Here is a 24,286-nt window from a genome sequence, read left to right as displayed (position 1 = left end):
AGTTTTTATGATATTCACATATGAATATAAATTTGGCAAATGAAAATTTGTCCGAACAACTATAAATCAATTTATTTTAGCAAATGCTATGTGAACTATTACTCCTATAAAGATAAACATCATAAACTACTTTATAGCTCATTGCTTTAATTTGAATAGTAATAGACATCTGTACGTCCAATAATTTTTGAGATATAGATTTTTCCAAATAAATTCTCTAACTACTGATCTTTCAGTACGTCCCATACAACATTTTTATGAAATGTTGCTTTTTAAAAAGCTATATCTCGAAAACTATTTAACGTAAATAACTCAATTAGGGCTCATATTTTAGTAAATTTGCTCTTCTTTAAATGACGTTCTCTTAGATTTTCTTGTGTTGTTCATACTTTATAAGATATAGAGCTCCGAATGAAAAATTTGTTTTTTTTTTATTGCTTTCAAACATTAGTAATATTTTATTCCCCCTACCTATACTTGGCAGACTCATCAATTTTGACTATTAAGTATACATAGTTTTCATTAAAGTAATCAAAAATTGGGGTGAGATAACTGTCTTTTTTCTCCTCTTGGGCTCTTGTACTATAAGGACGGCTGATTGAGGAGGACAGGATCAAGTAATAAGTAGCCGCGTCAATTGATAAAGATTTTGTATCCTTTCCCCCAAAATAAATCCTTGATTTCTTAAACAAGAGAAAATAACTATATACGAAACATTTACATAATCAGGCTTTATGTCTAAAAAAGATAAATACACATCAACGCAAACCTATACTAAAAGGTCATACACCTCTTTAACTTAAACTAATAAGGCGTTATTTTTCACTATTTCAAAGACTCATTGAAATGCTTTGTTATGGAATCTTCCTAAAATAACCTATACTAGTTTCTTGTATGTTATTGCTCACATTATTTATTTATTTGTTGCATAGAAACATGTTCTTCCTTAAAAACCCTACTCCTGAGGGTTACAGAGTCTTATTCGTAACAGTAAACGATTGCTTTGACAAAGCGTTTGACCACCCACACGAAGCAGCGCGTATGCTGATGATGTTGGAACTGATGATGAAGAAGTGGCCTGAAAACACCGGAGCTTGCATGATAATCGACTGTACAGGGGTACCTTCCTCTATCATCACCATGTTCAGTCCCACCACCTTAGCTGCCAGTTTGAACTGTTTTCAAGTGAGTATTCAGAAAAATTTATTTATTTATTTTTTTTTAAATTTCCCTCCTGGTCATTTCTGGCATCTGGGGGAGGGTATCCTCAGGTAACCAAGCTATTTTATCGATGGTAGGGGGTAAAAATCTATTTTGAGACCACCACATAACAAAAGTCAACCCCTAAGGGAAGATTCAAACCGACGCCGTTGCAGTTGTCAAATCTGACTCTCTAACTCTAACTCCCTCGGCTACAAACAAACCCAGTCATCATGGTACATAGAAGACAAGAGAGAGAAATGCTTTATTCATCTATGCTGCCCAAATACATCGGATTGCTTCATTGTACAGCATACTAATCAATCTGTGATCGGACATATATAAATATTATATATTAAAAGTTTTTTGGTTACCTACTGTAACCATTTCATGGAGCTAGGCAGGTCTTTTTCTTTCGGCTCTTCACGTATATCTCGCGAACATTGCACCGAAAGAAACAATTCATTTTTCCGATATTAAAAGTACATTTTCTTTAAGAAAACTCATAATAGTTTTTGTTAAAGTTGGACCTGAGTTAATCTAGATTTCATTGAATTGATTAAATTCAAGTGGATGTTCAAATCTACCTCACAGGAAAGAGATTTTTGAGATAGTAATCCTAAGTTAACCGAGGACATTGTGTTCTCATAATTAAGTAACTACTCTAGAACAACCTGGGTTTTAGAATTGGGTACAAAATATCCTGTAGTAAAAATACAACACAAAGTTACAATTTTTGAATTGACAGAAACAAAGCAACGGGGCGAGGATAGCCCTAGATTGTTCCACAGCATTTGATTCTGTGTAACAAGAATTACTTAGCTAACTACTAATTGAGTTACAGTGAACATGTATAGTTCAGTCATCAATTCGTTTTTAAAGGAACGATATTTGGTAGTCCAAAGAAATGAATGGGAACCGAATGTCCCATTCATTTCACGTGTCGGGTACCACTAGATAACGTTTTATCTCCAGTATCGTTTTCTATTTATACTGGAAAAATTGTTATGAAAATTCGAATCAAAGAAAAATTAAATTTTATTATTTTTTATTTCTAATTTAGACTTGAAATTTAAAAGTTTTTAATTTAGTTACATATATTACAAGGAATATTTAATGTAGCTAAAATTTCTATTGTCCCTTTGTCATTTTCTCTCTTTTAGCATTGGGTGTAGTTATTTGATTTTTTTTAATTTATTTAAATGTTTAATATATATATTAATTTCGCGATTATATCACTGTTTATAGTATTTGAGAATTTTTTTTTAATCAATTGTAATTTTTAATATTTATTTAGCAAAAATACACAAGGTATAATTTAACTTTTTAATTTTATACTATCCATACAATATCAATAGATATTATCAGAAATATTAAAGTATTAATGTAGTAATTATATTTTTATTCTCTTTCAGGACGGATACCCAATCAAACTGAAGGGAGTCTTAAATATCAATGCTGCTAGTTTCATTGAATTTGTTGCTAACAACTTGTTTAAGCCAATATTGAAAGCCAAGTTATATGAAAGGGTAAATAATTAATTTATGATAATGAATTATTTTTACAATAATAGTTAAGTATCAAGTTCAACACTCACTTAGCCTTTTTATTTATTTCGGAATACAAATCTATAGTCGGGTCGGCCAGAGAGTTGACAGCGTCGTAACTACTCAAGATGCCACGCCTGCTGACTCCCAGCCACCTGTTACTTCAGAACTTTCACTCCAGTGTTTCACTTCACTGCTAATACACTTATACCAATTTTTTTGCTATGATTATTTCGGCATATAATTTATATATCAAAATGGGAAAAGATTAACGTCACATTCGCGATTCCTTAAAAAACGATTACTAAAAGAAAAAACGAAATGACGCACCTCTAATATCTGCTATTTTTAAGTAGGGCGACTCAAAATTAAGCAAATATTCAATATTTGTCAATTTTTGATTGTTTTTTTCATAATCACCATTTCACAATTGGCCTTGTAATTTAAATCAAATTTTTTGAATGGTAAAACAAAGAAAACATAAGCTAAATGTAACAGTGAGAGAGGATGAGGTAATAAAATAAAATTTTGAATTGTTTGCAAACAAAAAAAAAATGTTTTTTCAAAGGTATTGCTCTATCAATAAATTTGCTGAATCAGATAATTTTATGATTTATTTACTTTAAAGAAGTTGTCATCTTTGTTTCAATCTGACGATGCCATGCAAAGTGCAAACGTTGGTTAACGACAAATAGTTTTCTTTTACTATTTTGATACCTTTATTGACTGCCACCCGGACTATCTTCCTATAATCTACTTCATATGGTTAACTATCTTCTCCCGATAAGATTTATATTTACATTTCACATACTTTTTTGTACAAATTTATGTTATTTAAATCAAATGTTAAACATTGGTTTTATATTTTACTTAATTTAATTAATATTTATAAAATATTCGTATTATATTTATATGATATTCATATATAATATTTATAAAACATTCGTAAATAATATTTATAAAATTAATATTATATAAATGTTCTTTGTAATTAATGCTGAAATAATTAACCATTGTGTATTACAACATTTTTTTTTATTTTGCTTTTTTCAGATAAAGGTAGTCAGCGAAGGAGCGTCGTTCCTAAAACAATACATGCCATTAGAAATATTACCTTCTAACTATGGAGGGAATGACAAGTCTGTCGCTGAACTAAATGGTAACTGAACATTCTTTGAAATAGTTGTCTATACTATGGATATCGTTTATAACAAATAAGGGGCAGGTATATTCGGTCGCTGTAGCCAATTATCGTTATAACCAATGTGATCATAAACATGATGTAAATCGAATTTTATTATAGGCTCCAGAAACATTTAATACTTCAACCGATAGGTAGTTATATCCGAGGTCGTTATAAATAATATTTAGTGTATGTCTATAAATATATATACATATAATATATATAAATAATTGATCGTATTATTTCAAATTATCAACAAAATGGGGTAAATGAAAGTTAATAACTATTTTTATTTACCACACCTCTGATCATCTTTTTCATAATATATACATATAGTTGAAGTAGTTTAGGAGTATCTTCTGTACTTGTAGTTTTGCAGTATCCCATGTTAGTACAAGAGCCCAAAAGGAGAAAAAAGGCAGTTATCTCACTCCAATTTCTGATTACTTTAATGAAAACTATGTATAATTAATAGTCAAAATTGATGAGTCTGCCAAGTATAGGGGGAAAAATGGCGGCTGTTTCAAAGCGATAAAAAAACTAATTTTTCATTCGGAGTTCTATATCTTAAAAAGTAGGAACAACACAAGAAAACCTAAAAGAACGTCATTTAAAGAAGAGTAAATTTGCTAATATATGAGCCCTAATAGAGTTATTTAGGTTAAATAGTTTTCGAGATATAGCTTTTTAAAAAGCACCATTTCATAAAAATGTTGTATGGGACGTACTAAAAGATCAGTAATTAGTGAACTTATTTTGATAAATTTATATCTCAAAAACCATTTGAAGTACAGATGTCTATTAGCACTCAAATTAAAGCAATGAGCTATAGAGTAGTTTATGATGTTTATCTTCGTAGGAGTAATAGTTTACATGAAATTTGCTAAAATAAATTGATTTATAGTTGTTCGGACAAATTTTCATTTGCCAACTACTTTATAGTAATTAAATTTCCTTTATTTTGAGTGTTGGCAGACATATGTCCGTCTTATGGGACTAGAGAATTTTTTTTTCAAAAATCCAACATTTTATACGAACAACTAGAAATTGACATTTTGTGAGTTTATTTTGTCAAATATTATAAAAACTACTACTCCTACAAAGATAAACATAATTAACGATTTTGTAGTCAATTTAACTAGCTTTAATATGAGCGCTGGTGGACATCAGTACGTCGAATGGTTTCTGAAATAATGTTATTCATAAATCAAATTTATTGTCCGAACAACTATAAATCAATTTATTTTAGTAAATATCATGAAAACTACTATTCCTACGAAGGTAAAGGTCATATACTTCTTTATAGTAATTTAAACGAACTTTAATTTGAGTGCTAAAAGACATCAGTACGTCACATGGTTCCTGAGATATAGATTTCTCAAAATAAATGAACTAACTACTAGTCTTTCAGTAGATATTTACGAAATTTTGCTTTTTAAAAAGCTCTATCTCAAGAAATATTGGACGTAAATAGCTCTTTTAGGGCTACTATTTCAGAAAATTTACTCTTCTTTAATTAATGCTCTTTTAGATTTTCTAGTGTTGTTAGTTTTTAAGATATAGAGCTCCGAATGAAAAATCAATGTTTTTTTAAGGTTTTGAAACAGCCGCCATTTTCCCCCCTATTCTTGGCAGACTCATCAATTTTGACTAGTAATTATACATAGTTTTTATTGAAGTAATCCATAATTGAGGTGAGATAACTGCCTCTTTTTCTTCCCGGCTCTTGTACTATGTGTCCTACGTGTGTTCCAACCTCTGATGAATTCAGTTGGAGTGATATTTAAGACATACTCTGATATTACAGCGGCCAAATCAATGAAATCCCTCTCACATAATAGTGGTTCCCAGTTTTTTTGCTAGGACACATTTCTTGTTGAATCATGTTTGCGGCATCCTTTAAGAGCTAAAAAAAATATCGCGGTACTCTTTTTGAGCTAAAAAAGTCGGTACAGTTATGCTTAGAGTGTTTGATTGTGTTGGAAAAGAAGTAAAACAGTGCATAGTAAATGATGAAATGCACTCTATATTTAATATTTTAATTTTTTTTTTTTTTTATAATGTTTTGATAAAGTGATACGCGCTAGTGGCACTCCTGGTATACACTTAGGCGTTCATAAGGCACACATCTGGAAATATTTTTTTAAAATTAGTTTCTATCACGTTTACCACGGAAACCCATTTTTGGAGGCTCTAAAACTTTTACTAATTATGTAATTAATTTAATAAAGTAATTAAGTGATGTTCATTAAAAAAAATTCTTGAATTATTATAAATTATAAAATTAAAACATAACCATGGCTCTCATAAATGTTTTTCCAACGCTTTAAATAGTGAAAATAACTTTTGAGCTTCTCAATTTTGCCTATTATTTTATTAAGGTTCAATGATCCAAGTTTTCGGCGTCAGTGGCCGAACGCAACACTGTCAAAAATAGGATGCATATTTTTTTTTCCTTTTGTCAATAATTTATGAATTCTTCCCTTTTAAAACTATGCCGTTAGTCCTGTCGACTAAAAAAGGAGCAATAAATTAACTGAATGAAATAAAAAATGGATTATAACATTTTGGGTATACTTATAATTTAGTCACTGTTTTGCTACTTCTACGCATTTAAATGCAAGTAACAGACTTACGTAGGATTATGTAAAGGGAAAGAAGGCGAACTGATTGGCGAAAAAAACGTCAATTCTGGAAAGTTGGAGTGAATTGCTAAACACAAGAGCCACCGGTAAAAGAGCTGAAGAAAGCTTCAATCTAGATGAACTCCTGAATAAGGATCAGGATGGTGCCGAAGAAGTGGAAGTTCCTGAGAAGGAAGAAATTATTGACATTATTAAATCATTGAGAAACCATAAGTCGCCAGGTCTTGACGAGATAAGTCCAGAGATGATGAAATAGGGAGGCAGTGGTTTGTGGGAAGCAATTCATGGTTTGATTTGGGAGATATGGACGGAGAAAAAAATGCCAGAAGACAAGAGCAGCAATATGTCCTATACACAAGTAAGGAGACAAGCTGACATACGATAACTATAGAGGCATTGCTCTACTAAGCACAACCTATAAAATACTGGCAGTGCTTCTATATAAAAGTGTCTGATTTCACTTCGTTTGTTTATTTGTGTTTTTTCTGCTGACCGTAACTCTCCCCTCCCACCCCCGACCATCTTCTCCTCTTATATATCCACGGTCAACGATCTTCACATCATCCTTAATTTTATAAATAAAATTATTAATATTTTTCTTTCAATATCCTCTCCCTGCAATTGAGTGGAATGGGAGAACTGATAATAAGGTACGGTCGACATTACCAGGTCTTTGTTGCCTATTAACATTTAAAGATTAAATTATACTGGTCGTTCATGATGGAACCAAGTGTAGAAATAAAGTCTGGAGGCAAGTACCATTCGCTAAAGATACAAGCATGGGTGAGGTATTGATATATTTAATAAACCAAAAGGTTTAAATATTTTACAATCTAATCGTGCTATCAAACGTTCTGTCAAATTGTGAGTATATAGTTTATAGAATAGAACTAATATATTGAACACTTAATTACTAAAAAATGTCCATCCGCCATATTTCATGATGTCTATTATAATTTAACTATGAATTGCGGTTATTGTAATTATCTTTGTTTGATTGTGAATTTATTTTCTAGATGAGTGGTTAAATATATTGGAAGAGAATAAAGAATGGTTCCTGCTTTCAACAAGACAAGCCTCTGATGAGAAGAAACGCCCACCCGACTCCGAGAATACCTTCGGCATTGACGGGACCTTCAGGAAATTGGCTGTCGATTAAGCCACATAATGGATTTAGTTAACAATAAAAAGGCAATAGGTGACTTTCTTATAAAAATTATAAGTTAATGTCAAATTACAAATTGTGTTAAACGGTTCCGCGTGATTGGAGTAAGTCACCACACACAAATCCAAGACAAGGGCTCTATTAAATTTTTACACTATAATAAACACAAGTATATTATGGTGTGTATATGTATTACTATATCCAAAGCAATCGTCAACTCATTTCTAGGACCTCCTGCTAAGTTGCACGATATCATCCGTACGAGGTTATAATTGTAGAAGCATGATGTGTACCGTTCATATTGAACAGCCAAAGAATATTTCAGTCATTCATAGTCTGAGAAGAACAGACATATGACAAAATTATGATGCATATTTGTATTCAATATATTCCTTATCTTACTTACACATATTAAATAATTGTATGTAAAAAATACTAGTTATAATATATTTAATTATATTATTAGTTACTAATAGTAATTATATAGTAATATTATTACTATTATTATAGTATAGTATGGTATACTTAATAAATTTTCTGTAAAAGAAAGAAAAATAGACGTTTTTGAGTACAATACCGAATGTTTAATTATGTTTCCTTTTTTATTATTTTTTTAATTTCATGCTAATTTTATTGGGAATGGAGTTCCCAGCGGACTCCTAGTTCCCGATTCCGGGTTCTGGTCTGGCTATATTAGATAAAACTGGTTTAGACAGAAGCCGGTGTTCAGTAACTGTTAGAATCCAATATCGTACTATGGAATATTACAATTTTTTTCCACACCCTTCTATTAATAGCGGATCACTGGAAATGGGAGGTCTGAGAGAGTGAGATAGGGAGAATAGAATTATCAAGTAAAGAAAGAAAAAGAGAAGTCAAATGAATGAAATGAAATAAACCAAAATATTATTGTAGTTAGCATTATATTTAGTATTAGTAGTTTTAGGATTTGAAAACTAGTATTGATTATGAGGGAAATAGGGGGAAAAATGTTAACGTTCGATCATGGATTGATTGGTATGCTGTGTAATGAAGGAACCTAATGTAATTGGACAGCATAGCTGAATAGGGCATTTATCTCTATTATCTCAAACAAAACGAATACTTAATACAAAAGTAGGAATATTTATACATAATAAACATAAATATCCTTTCTTTGCTTGAAGAGCATTTTAAGATAGGCTGTGGGATCCGCTGTGAACAGGGGGAGCACACGCTTACTCGCCGTCTATGTTATCACGAGTGGGAAGGGACATCTCTACTCGTGATCAATGGTTCGGTTTAAACTGAGTCAGAACCCATTCCCTCGATGTGCACGTAGACCAAGAGAATGTCTTGCCACTTCCCAGGTCTTGGTGGAGGGGCAATCTCCCGGAAGAGAGAGTTTGCACAGGCCTTTAGCCAATCAAAGAACTTGACGTGCTGCCGGCCAATGAACTCCGTAACAGGGAAGCTGGAGTTTTTGGTAGTTTGCACTGTCTCTAGCCCTCTGCAGTGTGGTGTCTCAGACGATCCGCCGAAGGATGGAGCTCTAGTATAATTGTAGGTAAGAGGGTATTTATACTGTTATATGTGATATACAATACTTTATAAATAAAAACAAAGTGTCTTTTATCTCATTAAAAAATATATTTTCGTATTTAACTAAAAAGATTTGGATGAATCAATGTAATAAAATTCAGATTTTCTGTAAAACACTCTACCGGATACCAGTTTTTTGAACCAGCCTTCGTTATGATCGTTTTAATATATAAAGGCCTTATTTTTTTAAAAAATGATGTAAGGGTTAGTTGGCCTCCTGGAGTATGAGACATAGTGCCAATTTCACACTCGTCAATCTCAACCCCTATATTCTCGATCTTTATATTTAAAAAAAAGGCAAATAAACAAATCCCCTGGCAAAATGTTTTTGTACAGGAGCTACTTATGTATATAAGCAATACCATAAGTGAAGTATGAATAAACTTTAATTCTTATTTCTTCTACCAATTAAAGCAGTTTTTAAATATTGCTGTAGTGGATCAAAACTTTGAAAAACTAAAATTTTCACCAAAACCCGGGTAAAAATTTATTTTACTCCTGACTATACCATTTCTTAACTATAAAAAAAAATTAGATGCAAGAATGACGCAAAAACTAAAACTAAAATGTATCCAAACAGTTCTAAAAGTAACAACAAACGGTATAATAAAAAATGAAATCATAATTCTCCTCAACCGCATTCAAGTTCAATGAACTGGTGAGAGTAGGCTTAGGTTTCTTATATAATACATAGGAAGAATCATTGATTCATGACAGTCTTTCTCATTCGATCAAAACAGAACCACCTCAAAATGATTCGCCTGTTTTATACCATTGCTTCTAATTTAAAGAGGACAATTACAGAAATAAGGTAGGAATATATATATTTATATATGATATTTCACGTAGTAGTAGAACCTGATGTATGAAATCCAGCCCATAAAATATAAATCTACAAATAAGTTTAAAAAATAGTTTTACCATACTTAAATAGTAAATATTTCTGGCAATCTTAAAACTCTTACATATTAATTTAATAAAATAATGAAATAGGTCTATTTTTTCGCCAAAAAATTATTTTTTTAATATAGTTCAGACTATCTTCTGAAGCCGATGGAACAATTGAAGTACATGGTTTAGGACCATACTCTTTGGCCAAATTATTAAGTAATGGTGTTCATTCAAAGAAATATTTAATGCTGTTTCTTTTTTTACACAATAATTTTTTTCCGCTGAAAATTAATTGACAAAAATAAAAAAAATTGAAATTATTCTGGGACTAGGTCCCTTTAGAACAATTATAAAGTAATTTTATTTATACAACGTATATTAGCCAAAAACAGTGTGGATACACTTAATTATAACTTATATCAAAATTGTATTTAAATAATTTTAGATAAAGAATATATATATTTTTTTTTATTCTTCATTTTTTTTATTGCCACTTGTAAATGTACGCATAAATAGCAAATGAGATGTTCTATCCATGTCATGAGCTGGCATGGGGAGATAGCACCCAATGGTGCATCTTCCTGACGTTAAGTAAATTATTTTATTACATTAGGAGGTCCCGCATCCAATTCCTCTTCAGTCTACGCCTAGTAACGTTATGAATGTCATGTGTTGCCATCTGTCGTATAAATTTATTGAAATGTCCATGTAGCGTGTTGTGAAAGCGAGTCGTATGAATGTGGTCTGTTACAGTCGGAATGCGTAGGTCGTTATGAATGGTCTCGTTTGAAACGTAGTAAAAGTGGTGTGTTCGTAGCCAGTCTTAAAAAGTTTGTATTTTCTTAATCTGTGTCTTTTTAGCAGGTCCATAAATTTGGCAGGCGTAAGTCTATATGGGTTTTAGTAAGTAATTGTGTATGTTAAGTTTCTATCTGAGGGATAATTTAGAACGTCTGTGTAGTATAGGATATAATTGTCTCGGAAATTTAGCGTTTTACGTTTTGTCTTGACGTGTGAGCCTCATGTCCACCTTTTGTCAAAGGTAGGCCTAAATAAGTTACTGTGTTTGTTTGTGGTATAGGATGATTGTCAATGTAAATTGAAGGGCATGTTTTGTATCGTAGAGTAAATGTGACATGTTGTGACTTGTGATTAATCTTAATTTTCCATCGTGTGCTACATGTCTGTATATTGTTTAGACCATGGTGTAGTGTTAGAGTGGCCTGTAAAGGGCCTGTGTTCCTCGAAATGATAGCAGTCTGTATACGTCGCAGTTAGTATGTTGTCGTTTGTGAATATGAGGTAGAGAAGTGGGGCCAGGATAGAACCTTGAGGGACACCTCCAAATATTGGTTTCATTGATGAGTTCACTGAGCTTTGTCGGACAGAAAAGAAACGGCCATGATTGTAAAAATAAATAGTAGGTGCTTGGGATAGGGATGTCTTGGTGCCACACCCTATTAAACGCCTGAGTTACATCAAAAATACTCCAGAAGCGTATTGTATTAGTTCAAAAGCAGAGGAAATGAAGTTCGTGACCCTGTGTAGTTGTTGTGTTGTGGAGTGTAATGTTGCAAAATCCAAATTGGTGGTCGCGTAATATGTTTTGGTCAGCTAGTATTTTTATAATACGATCATGCAATATTATTTCAGAAATTTAGGAGCATACTGGAAGAAGACTAATAGGTCTGTAGGAATCGGGTCTAAGTTGGTCTTTTATAAGTTTATGAATCATTAAAATCGTGGAGTATTTCCATTGTATAGGAAATTTAGTTCTCCGTAAGATAGCGTTGTGAGGAATACTAACGCTTTTCTGGGAATTTTCCGAAGTACCTCAGCAGTAATAAGGTCGTAACCAGGAGCCTTCTTTTTAGACATTTTCATAATCTGTCTTAATACTTCAGTAGGATTAAAGCATTTAGGTGGAAGAGACATTGAAAGAGGAGAATCTAAAACTTTCTGCACATTAGCTTAGTGTTGTATGTCAGTTAAACCAGTGTGGGGCTGAAAGACAGTTGAAAGATGAGCGGCGAATATTTTAGATTTCTCCTGGTCCGAAAAAGACCAGGAATCATCGTCTTTTCTCAACGGGACTGATACATCATGGTGTTGTAAGAGTCGCTATATATGTCTCCACAAACTATTGTCATCAGTTGTTAGGTTTTCCAAATATCTGTCAATGTTAGTTGGTTTGAATTTCTCTTCTGAGGTCATTGTTTAATTGGTTATATGTTCGTCTAGCTGCAGGTAGCCGGTGAGTTTGCCATTTCCTTCGTGATCTTCTCTTGGGTTTGATAAGATCTCTGATATATTGAGGGTATGACGGTGAACGTATTTCTTTCCGACCTTCTGACTCTTGTGAGTACCATGCGGCTTTCTGAACAGCTAAGGTGAGGAATACAACCGCTTCTTCTAAATCCTGTTCTGATTTTAGTACTGTAGGGACAGTCAACTCGGCGTTTAGATATTCACTAATTAGGTTCCAATCCATGATACGATGGTCAACGATGGTCTTTTTTTCTGCAAGGAATGTCTCAGCACTAGAACCAGCATCAGGTTCACTGGTAAATGATCTGAGCCAAGGTCTGTTTCTGTTGTATTAGTAATCGGCAGTGACCTTAAATCTTTTTTTACAAAAATGTTTAGTAATGTTAGTAAATAAAAGAAATACAATGTAATACAACGATAATCAGATATTCAGGAGGAAATATATAATATAGCAAAGATATACTAATATAATTCAATCCAAATATCGATAATTTGTTAAAGAAAATATTCTAGCTTAAAAATAGTATTTCGATATTTAATATTGATAATTTTATATTCATTTCGATATTTTATATTTTTATAATTTTATTTTTAACATTAACAACAATATACTGATATTATAATATCAAAGGATCGATATATTGTTTCAATAATATAACATCCATTCGATCTTTGATAATGTTATTATCTACGATATCAATGATTAAAAATAGTATTCCGACATTTTTTCATCGAAATATCGATATTTAGTTATAAAAGACTAAAATATTTTATGAAAAGCTAACAAATGTTGTTTCGATATTTAGCATTGTTGATAACATCTTTATCGATGATTAGTAACGATATTTCGATATTTTATATTAAAAAAATATCGATATTTCATGAAAGAAAACTATAACATTTTATGAAAAGCTGAGGTTTTTGATATTTTATCTAGATAATTTCTTATCCATTTCGATATTCAACATTGCTGATAATATCGTAATCGATGATTAGTAACAAAATTCTGATATTATTTATGGAAATATCGATATTTTGTTTAAAAAGACTAAAATATTTTATGAAAACCTAAAAAATGTTATTTCGATATTTTACTTTTATGATTTCATATTCTTTTCAATATTAACTATTGTTTGTAATATTGATATCGAAAATGATATTTCGACATTTTGTGTTATAGAAATATCGATATTTCGTTCTAAAAGATTAAGAAAATTTTATAAAAATAGTTTTTTGTTATTTTAAATAAAATATTTTATAATTTAATAAAAAAATATTTCTATCGATATTCAACATTGTTGATAATATTGATATCGATGATTAGCAACAATACTCCGATATTTTTTCATCCAATATCGATATTTGGTGTAAAAAGATTAAGAAAATTTTATAAAAAGCATAAAAATGTTATTTCGAAATTTTATTGTTATGGTTTCAAAACCATTTCGATTACACATTGCTATTAATCTCGATATCGATAATTAGCAAGAATACTCTTGTACTAAATATCAATATTTTAATTTTTAATTTTCTATTCTTTTTACACGTAATATCGATATTCGATAACATTATATCGGAATATTGTTGCAAATATTCGATATCTTTATTACAACAATTTAAAATATCTAAATAAATAAGTAATTATAAAAAAAATATCGAAATACTCTTATCAATCAGTTTGTTAACTTCTCTTGTCATTTAAAAAAAATATCGATACAAATATGTAATTATCAAAATAAAATATCGATATTCAATTTCTATAGATATTTCTAGTTTTTTTAAACGATATATCGATATTCCAATAAAATAATATCGGAATATTGTTACTAATATTCCATATCGATATTTTGTTTAAAAAGACTAGGAAATAGAATAGATAATTCAAAACTGAAATATCGATATTCCTATTTTAAAATTTCTATATAAAATTTTATCCATTTTAAACAAAATATACATATTTTGATAAAATTATATCAGAATATTGTTGAAAATATTCCATATCGTTATTACAATAATGTAAAATATCGATATTAGTATGTAATTATAAAAATAAAATATCGTTATTCCATTTTTTATTTATCAATACAATTTTATAGTCTTTTTAAACAAAATATCTATATTTCGATAAAATAATATCCGAATATTGTTCCTAATATACCATATCGATATTGCAACAATACAAAATATCGAAATAAATATGTAATTATTTAATTAAAATATCGATATTTCAGTTTTGAATTATCTATTCTATTTCCTAGTCTTTTTAAACAAAATATCGATATTCCATTTTTAAACTTTCTATACATCTTTCAAGTAAGACTTACATTTTTAAACAAATTATCGCTATTTCGATAAAATAAAAATCGGATATTATTAGCTAATAGATACTAAATCAATAGAAAATATCGAAATAAATATGACATTATCATAATAAAATATTTTTATCCATTTTTAAATTTTGTATTCTTTTTAAAAAAATATCGATATTTCGTTAAAATAATACCAGAATATTGTTGCAAATATTCGATAGCGTTATAACAACTATTTATAATATCGAACTAAATATGTAATTATTATTTTAAAATATTGATATTTTGGATATCTATTTTTTTTTTTTTTTTTATACAAAATATCGATATTTCGATAAAATTATATCGGAATATTGTTGCAAATATTCGATATCGTTATTACAACAATTTAAATTTCCAAAATAAATATGTAATTATAAAAATAAAATATCGAAAAACTTTTATCAATCTTTTTGTAAACTTCTCCAGTCTTTTTAAACAAAATATCGTTATTTGGAGAAAATTCCATATCGATATGACAGCAATAGTAAATATCGAAATAAATATGTAATTATCAAAATAAAATAACGATATTCCAATTTTTAATTATCTATTCTATTTTCTAGTCACTTCAAACAAATTATGAATATTTTGGTAAAACAATATCAGAATATTGTTGCTAGTATTCGATATCAATATTACAACAATGTAAAATATCGGAATATTGTTGTTAATATTCGGTATCGATATTACAACAATTCAAAATATCGAAAAAATATGTAATTAACAAAAAAATATCGATATACCATTTTTAAATTTTCTATTATTTTTTTTAAAAATATTGATATTTCAATAAAATAATACCGGGATATTGTTGTAAATATTCGATGTCGTTATTACGACAATTTAAAATATTGATATCAATATGAGATAACTGAATTAAAATATCGATGAGGAGAAGATGGTTGGGGGTGCGGTCAATGAAAAACACAAATAAGTTCGATTAACTTATTTTAATGTGCCAACGTTTCGGCTAGAGTTTCTAGCCTTCTTCAGGGCTAAAAACAGAATAAGATAACAACCACAGTAAGTATAGAAAAATAAAAAGGAAGTATAATATCGATGTTTTAGTTTTAAATTTTCTATTCTTTTTAAACCAAATATTGATATTTTGATAAAATTATATCAGAATAGTGTTGCAGATATTCGATATCGTTATTACAACAATGTAAAATATCGAAATAAATGTGTAATTATCAAAATAAAATATTGATATTTCCATAAAATTATATCGGAATATTGTTACAAATATTCGATATCGTTATTACAAAAATTTAAATTTCCGAAATAAATATGTAATTATCAAAATAAAATATCGATATTCCATTTTTAAATTTTCTATAGATGTTTCTAGTCTTTTTACACAAATTATCGCTATTTCAATAAAATAAAGATCGGATTATTTTTGCTTATATTCCATATCGATATTACATCAATAAAAATATCGAAATAAATATGTATTTATCATAATAAAATATCGATATCCATTTTTAAATTTTCTATACAATTTTCTACAGTTTAAACAATTATATTTCAGTTTATATTTGTTATGGTTATGATATAGTTATCGTGGTTTTTCTTTGCTTATCGCCGTTATTAAGAGTTTCTTATACATTTACATTAGGTATGACATAAAATAAGTCTTCCTACGTCTTGCTATGTTATCATTTTATGATTATTATTACTTTAATTCGTTAAATTTTCGATATCGATATTTTAGTTCCCATATAATATCAATATCGATATTGCTAACCGATTTAGATATCGATATTTTGCTTTCGATATCCCTCCCTACACTGAACTAGGCAACTTTCTAAAACCAGGCTGCTCTCTCTTTCATTCTCTGTGACACGTGCTATAAAAAAAAATAATCAATAAGAAATTTGCATGAATAGTTACACTGTGGTACGAGACATCTCGATCACTTACTTAAATTTCGTTGCACACAACTTAACATTACAGCAGATTAAAAAAAAAACTTAAATCTATAATTGGTTTGGACTGCGAACATTTTTTTTAAATGAACCCACCCAATTAGGTTCTAGCCCCATGTAGAAAAATAAAATTTTACCTAGATTTACAATTTAAAATGCATATTGTGCAGAGTCTTCAACATGTGTGCAGAATATTACATCAATTTCATGCATTGGAATCACAGAATAGTATGTTGATTATATATTGAACTATATGTTGATTATCTATTGATGCATTTAAATTATACATTTGTCTATTATACAATTATATGACAACTTAAATTACTATAATTACTTAAACTATGACAGTTCTTAAATTACCAAATGACAAATTTTAAATTAGAGCAAGCACATTAAACTTTAAAATCAAAAGCTTACACAAATCTGTGGTATACCATGAAAAATGATCTTTAAAATTGACCTGCGGAATGACAATCTTGGTGTCGCACCAACTGCATTATCGTCTTCATAGTCTAACCTCTTAGGGGCCTTAAACCAAAGGCATAGTTTCCTGGACATACTTCCTTCAAGCGAGTGTCTTCAAGAGAAAAGGGATCCAGGGGAATCGGTACTCATTTTATAGAGTTCGTCCCCACCACGCGATCCACCAGATCGAGCGGAAAAAGGTGAAGAAACCCAAAATGTGTGAAAATGCGGTCCAAAAACCAAAATAATAAGCGGGTAGTTAATTCATTAATTTCTAGTTGAGACCGAACTATGACAAAATTAAAAACCATCGAAACTCTTCAATCAATGAGGCACCCTAAGGAAGCCTTGATGGCTTCTCTAATTTACCGGAGTGCCCCCAAAATAACTTGGGAACAATACATCGAAAATGAGGATTTTACCGAGGGTTAATAACGGATTAGGTGACGCACTCAATATTCAGCAAAGGACGCATGCAAAACCTAACCGCGTAAATAATAGTTCTAAACATGTAATACAAACAAATCATGTGATAAAACACAAGTGAGTTTCTCAGATAACTAAAAATTTCCAGAAACATAGCCGCCACGTTGCCACAACGCGTGAGTAAAGCATGATTATTCTTACAAAATTAATCTAGCTGTTCATGCAACCAGTAAAATTGATTCATAAAAGAAGAATCTCCATGCAAACCGAAAATTCACTCAACACAATCGAACAGACAGACACAAACAGATAAATCTTCCCCTCACAATGTGAAAAATTCTCAGAAAATCTGGAATGTGCGGACCTCAATAATCCATAATTACTCCCAAACAGGCAACAATCTCCAGGTAAACAACTTTTTAAATTCATATTTCCATACTTAAAGTCGTTAATTGGACCAAGCCCAGTGGGTGTTATATTTCTAATTAAATGGTTTTTAAAAGCCAGGCCAAATACACGCTTCCTATAAAAACTTAACATATAGTTATGCTATTTCCTTTCTAGTTTAATTTATTAAACTCAATATTCACTAGGCAGTTGAATAATATGGACAAACCTGGTTCTCATTCTAGAACGGAGATTACGAACAACCCTGTTTGAAGCCTCTTCTAATTTCAAATGTTATATTATTTCCATCTATGACTATAAATGCCATAATTTATTCATATAAAGGTTTTAATGTATTTATGAATACACCATTTATGCTATGCTCTTACAATGCCTGTCATAGTTGATCTTGATAGACAGAGTCTGACACTTTTCTGAAATCTATAAATGCCATGTAAAGTGGCGTGTCCTACCTCTTGTTTTTTGTTTTTTTTTTTAATTTCGTTAATTATTTGTGGAAGCTCAATTTTGAAGAATTGAGGCCTAAAGCCAGCTAATTTATTTGGTTGACTTTTCAAAATGACTGGGATAAGCCTATTTTTGATAAATGCTGCAGATACTTTATAGATTAACAAAGAGAGTCATTGGTCTGTGATTGTTAATGCCTTTAGGATCTCATTGTATTGTATACAATACATTGTATTTATTGTATACAATAAAATTATTTTACTGGTACATCACTGCTGTGGTACGAAGCCTCCCTGCAGGTGTCAATCCAATAGGAATTCGAATGGCTTATCAAGATCCTGTACCGGGTGATTTCCCTTTTTTCAATTTACTCAAAACATTTGTTATCTCCTCTTCCTGGATATTAGAGTACTCTCAGATCTTCGGACGTGAACTTTTATGATTGTAAGAATAATATTTCTTATCTTTATTTTTAGACACATGATTCTTATAGAAACTGGTTTAAATTCTTTAATTTTGATCTTTAAATGTTGCTGAGCTGGGAACCCCTAAATTGCCATTCCTCGCGCTTGAGTGCATATGAATATTTCACTTGTATGTTTCTGTCATTATTTCATTATTACATCTGATTTCTGCAAGCAATATCTCATCTGTTAAAAATTAAATCGTATTTTCTATTTCTAATCGACTAATAGGCTACCTTAGATTTGAGATATAATGATGTTCAGAAAATTTCCAAATGAATAATTTGTCATAAGTTCTTAGTTAAAGTTAAAAACGTCCTTGCATAAGTTTTTAGTTTTTTAGTCATAGGTTTTATTTTATTCAGTTTTAGTGTTCTGATTGTTATTGAAGAGGATAAATGATTTAAAATAATTTACCAAAAATCTAAATTAATTATTGATTAATTTAGTTTTAAAAGCTATTAAGCTACTAATAATTGTATACTACTAAGTAATAGTATAAAAATAAAGTATTACTAGATAGTATTATATAAATAAGTTACTTCTAAGTAGTAGTTCAAAATTAAGGTACTCCTAAGTTGTAGCATAAAAATAAATTACTGCTAAGAAGTAGTATAAAAATAAAGTAAAAGTACAAAAATAAGGTATTACTGAGTAGTAATATAAAAATAAACTACTAATAAGTTGTAGTACAAAAACAAGATACTACTAAGTGTACTCTTTATTAAAAATTTAATAAATTTCTTTATTTAAAGAAATCTGTTATGCTGAAAATTTTTAATGAAATATTTAAAAAAATAAATAAATGTATTAATGTAAAGACACAATTCAAACATTATAAAAAGTAGGGAGTTAAACAGAAAATTTGTGAGTTATAAGCATGATAAATATATGATATAATAAGGTGATGTGCACTCAACAGAATCGAAAAAATAAAAGATTTATAAAATTTGTTAACGTGTTTAAAGCATACCTTTATTATTTTCTATAATTTCATTCATTTAACTACTTTAATTGCATAAATAGAAATCAGAAAAGACAATAATAATTTCATGGGGTCATTTATGTTTCAAACGAGAGAAAATTCCCACACTTTGTGTTAATATCCTAGCATTTGTTTATAAGAATTAAGATTCTGAAACTTTAAAGGATTGATTTTTTCCTCAAAGGGGTGTGCAAATTATAATAAATCGTTCCTATTACCAACACGAAAGTCAATACACGCAATACAGTTTTAGTTCTAAAATTTTAAATAAATTAAGATTCGCTTCAATTAGTTGCAAGGACAATAAAGAAAAAAAACCTTACAAATCAGCTCTTTTAAGGACGTCTGTTTAAAGAGAGAGATCTCAGTCAGTGATTCTTCACCGTGTGTCACAGTACTACTCCTGGATAACCGTTAGTGAGTATGCAGCCATAATTATTTTTTACTATAGTGTATTACTTTTTGGATTACAAAACTATAAATTCTGAATTAAAAAAAATAAATAAATAATTTTTCGGAATTGCTTTGGAGATAATAGTTTTTGGTTTTAAAAAGTTTTTTTTTATTAAAGATTATACATAAAATTAAAACTCATTATTTATGGACCCATTACCTACATTAAATTATATACATACAATTACATTATATTATAAGGTAAAAGAAATTACAATAATGTAAAAGTAGTAAAATAATTGAAAATATTCTATTGAAATTATACTAGAAATTATAAGTAGGTCATTATTAGTAGTCATTATTTATTTACTTTAAGCTCGGTTGATACGATTTCTAATACCTCCGAATCCTAGACTCACACTAGATAGAATTAAGTTTTATAACAAATATATTCCTTTATTTTTTTGATTCTTGACCTGCAACAGAGAGGAAAAATATTTTTTTAAATTGGTCACAATTCTAATTCACAAATCTTTCGAACTGAACAACATATATCCTTAAAATTTTGCACGAACACCAATCTTTCTTTTCAGAATAAACGTTTATCATAATATTGCTAATAATTGTAAAAACATTAAATTACCGAATCTATGAACACAAACCAACAAAAGAAATAATAATATTATCTTGTGTTGTATGCATGAAGCGATATTTTATTAGTGTGACTAGTAAAAAATTGAATTGTGTTTCGAGAATAGTCAAATTAAATTATCATGTTAAAAATAATGTAAGACTGTTTTAAAAAATGTATACTTTATTGTTTTAAAGTTTTACAATAAAAATCGTGGTTGTCATGTGGTCCGAATGATCTTCCTAAATCATTTTGATTTACTACTCCCAACTAGAAAAACTATCAATGAAAATAAAGTTGTTTACAATAAATAATATTATTTACAAAAAACATGTTTCATACTTTTGAATATATACATAATGAGATATAAATTATTGTTGTACATAGTCCAATTTAAAAAAAAAAAAAGTGTTAGCAAAACATTCAAGAAATTTAGGGTTTGCATAGAAAGTTTTAAGGGGGTTTGGTATTTTGTACAAAAACGAATTCAATATGTACCTCCATTTTACCACGAAAAAAAAATTTAAAACATCCCAGAAACTTAATATTTTTTATTGTCCATAACTAACATAAAAATTATGCATTAAAAAAAACATTAACTTTAAATTAATTAAGCAAGAGTTAATTCTCTATATTTTTGTACTCTGTGGCATCGCTTAGGATCAGTCCATGAAGTTTAGTCAAAAGTGGAACAGAAATGGATTTCGGCGTAATATTTTTTTTGAATTTTGAACGTTTGTTTTTTTTTTGTTTTTTTTTTGAGCTCAACTTAATGATCTCATATTTTTCTGCCAATACCAGTTTTCTGATCCCCATTAGGTTTAACTGCATTCTAGATCAAACTTTTGAATGAACTTGCTGCAAAAATCCATATATAATTATAAGTGATTTATATTTGTTCGATTTAAGTTATACTTAAAGCTATACGAATAATTCATGGTTTTAATATTATGAGCAAAAAAGTTTATTTTTATTTTTTTATTCTTCTAAAAAAAATGAAAGTGGCTAAATTTAAATTCGCAATAAGCACTCCAAAAAAACCAAACTAAAAAATATTTATGGTATAATAAATTAGGCAATCGACAATAATAGATGAGACAATTCCTAACTCTCAATCATGTACTGATGAAATTGGTACTTATTTGATCGTATTAAATTTAGCGTGTACCTAAGTTTGCTTATTTATGCAGCTAAAGAATTATTTATTAATCGTAATAATTGCTCATACACATCCTTATTTACTTATTCTTGTTAATTTAAACTAGGCAAGCAGGAACATACATATGGTAGATCGACACAGTCATAATTCAAATAATTGTTAACTTATCTCATGTTGGTACTTTATTTATGTGAACTAAAAATATGAAATAAAAAAATGAAATTCATACAAACATGTTGAATTATGTGAGTTAATATTGATTATAAGGGATTCAGAATAAAAAGAAAACAATTTATTTTAAAGTGAATAATTATCAATCTCCACAATTTTTTAAGTTATATTAGAAATGGTAGTGTTGGTGATGGATATCAATTTATGTATGTATTTAGACGTAAATTTTCATTTGCTCTGAAAGAAGGGGCTTGACTATATTTTTTATATTATGTCTTACTGTTATCGGTAAGGTATTTAAAAGACGGTACTAAAATGTATTGCCTTTGGAAATTAATTATTTATATATATATATATTTTTTTTTTTTATTGATACACGTAAATCTTTAAAAAAGACACGTGCAGTAAAGTAAGAAGCACAACATGGTTTCCGAGGTCAACTGGTTTATAGAACATTTCTTATATTACTTACTGTAATATTAAATAATTATGCAATTATCCTGCAAACAAGAGCAGTCCGAGAAATTATAGTCTTACCAACGTCATGGAAATAATTGTTTCCCCGCGAATCATTAACTGTGATAAACTATTTCCTGGTAAAAACATTTTTTTTTATCTTTTAATTGAGATTTATGACATCTAAAATAATATAATAAGGAAATGAGCTTTGTGACATGTCAGTGACTTGGTATTCATGGCGCTCCACAGTGTGGTTATGTTAGGTCTGGAAGACATCAAGGCCTGTTAAATTCTTAGTGTGCACCACAGTTCATCCGTTTTTTTCGGATACTTTATTTATTTATTTATTGCAATTTCGTATTACTGCAAGGAGTTTCTAATAATAATAGTGGGCCTTCGATGCTATAGGAGTCAAGAGGAAATAAAACCAACCCTATTATATATACTACCGCGCTATAGGGAAGAGGAGAAAGAAAAATATATAGATATTTAACAACATTTAACACGATCAACAATACTTTTTTCTTATTTTTATGAAAAAACAAATCGATTTTTTTATTACAATAATTACGGAATACAATGATGTTAAAAATTTCTATAATTATTTAAAATGCTTTTTTTTGCTGCTCAAAATCTGTAGCAGTCCTCGGACACTTGCTTACTAGAAACCTAGAAACCCCCAAAAAAGTTTCATTGAAATCAGTAATCTCATTGATAAATATATATGGGGGATGATACATTTTAAAGGGAAATGTATTGGTAGGAATAATGAAAACAATTTAAAATAATTGTCAGTTATAAAAGGAAGTAAAAAAAAATAATCATTAATTTATTATATATGTTTAACCAGAGTCCACTCACTGGAATATTTGTCATACCTCATAAGTAAGAAAAAATAAACGATTCGATTTTTATACTACTAAAAAAAAAAAAAATAAATAAAAAATATTAGCACACATCTCGTGGTTCCTATCTCGTTTAGCAGGACTATTATATAATTTTTATGACTTCACGCGAGTACATTGGACAAATGTACACGTAAATATTGGATTTTTTTTTGTTTAAAATCAACGAAATGCAATACTATTGCATGCATGCTAACCACGCAATGCTAACATCTAGGAGGGACTAAAGAAATATATCAAATACTACATTAATATACTTAATACTCCATTTTTACATGCTAATGATTTCTTTATTATAACTTATGAGATTTATATAGACAGACTCTACTGTCTTGTTTATTTATCTCTTGTTGTTGATTGTTATCATTGGTAATTCCTCCGCTGCTTTGGAGCCGCCCGACTACTGAAATAATTCCAGACCAGTCGGAATCTTAGTGTACTCAGTGCTCTCTTTATTGGTTTCGTAAAGTAAACCATCCGCTTCTGACCACGTAAAGGTTTTTTTCTATATCCCCCATATTATTAATATTTTATTTTTTTCTATATCCCCCATATTATCAATATTTTATTTTTTCTATATCCCCTATATTATTAATATTTTATTTTTTTCT

The 24,286-nt window shown here is 29.3% G+C and overlaps 2 protein-coding genes and 1 long non-coding RNA gene across 4 annotated transcripts in view; 2 read left to right on the top strand and 1 right to left on the bottom strand.

Moving 5' to 3' along the window:
- Window positions 1–7,963, top strand: part of LOC106685532 (retinol-binding protein pinta) — an 18,674-nt gene extending 10,711 nt beyond the window's left edge. The window contains exons 3-6 of the mRNA XM_014428272.3: window positions 933–1,185; window positions 2,616–2,729; window positions 3,801–3,906; window positions 7,592–7,963. Coding sequence (XP_014283758.1) covers window positions 933–1,185; window positions 2,616–2,729; window positions 3,801–3,906; window positions 7,592–7,734 — 616 coding nt within the window. The 3' untranslated portion in view covers window positions 7,735–7,963. The remainder of the gene's footprint in view (window positions 1–932; window positions 1,186–2,615; window positions 2,730–3,800; window positions 3,907–7,591) is intronic.
- LOC136796706 (uncharacterized) overlaps window positions 1–17,338 on the bottom strand; it is a 36,279-nt gene extending 18,941 nt beyond the window's left edge. The window contains exon 1 of the long non-coding RNA XR_010844456.1: window positions 17,223–17,338. This is a non-coding gene — a long non-coding RNA (uncharacterized lncRNA). The remainder of the gene's footprint in view (window positions 1–17,222) is intronic.
- A 2,917-nt stretch (window positions 17,339–20,255) lies between these two features.
- Window positions 20,256–24,286, top strand: part of LOC106685522 (retinol-binding protein pinta) — an 18,862-nt gene continuing 14,831 nt past the window's right edge. Inside the window, exon 1 of one of the 2 annotated variants that reach the window (XM_014428246.3) lies at window positions 20,256–20,374. The gene's annotated coding sequence lies outside the window, so the exon portion shown is untranslated. The remainder of the gene's footprint in view (window positions 20,375–24,286) is intronic. The other variant, XM_014428244.3, reaches the window with a different exon arrangement.

Source organism: Halyomorpha halys, unplaced genomic scaffold, assembly GCF_000696795.3.
Source record: "Halyomorpha halys isolate HHAL.00 unplaced genomic scaffold, Hhal_1.1 Scaffold708.1, whole genome shotgun sequence".
NCBI classification, from domain to species: Eukaryota; Metazoa; Arthropoda; class Insecta; order Hemiptera; family Pentatomidae; genus Halyomorpha; species Halyomorpha halys.
Note: the sequence above shows the minus strand (reverse complement) of the source record. Positions and strands in the feature narration are given on the sequence as shown.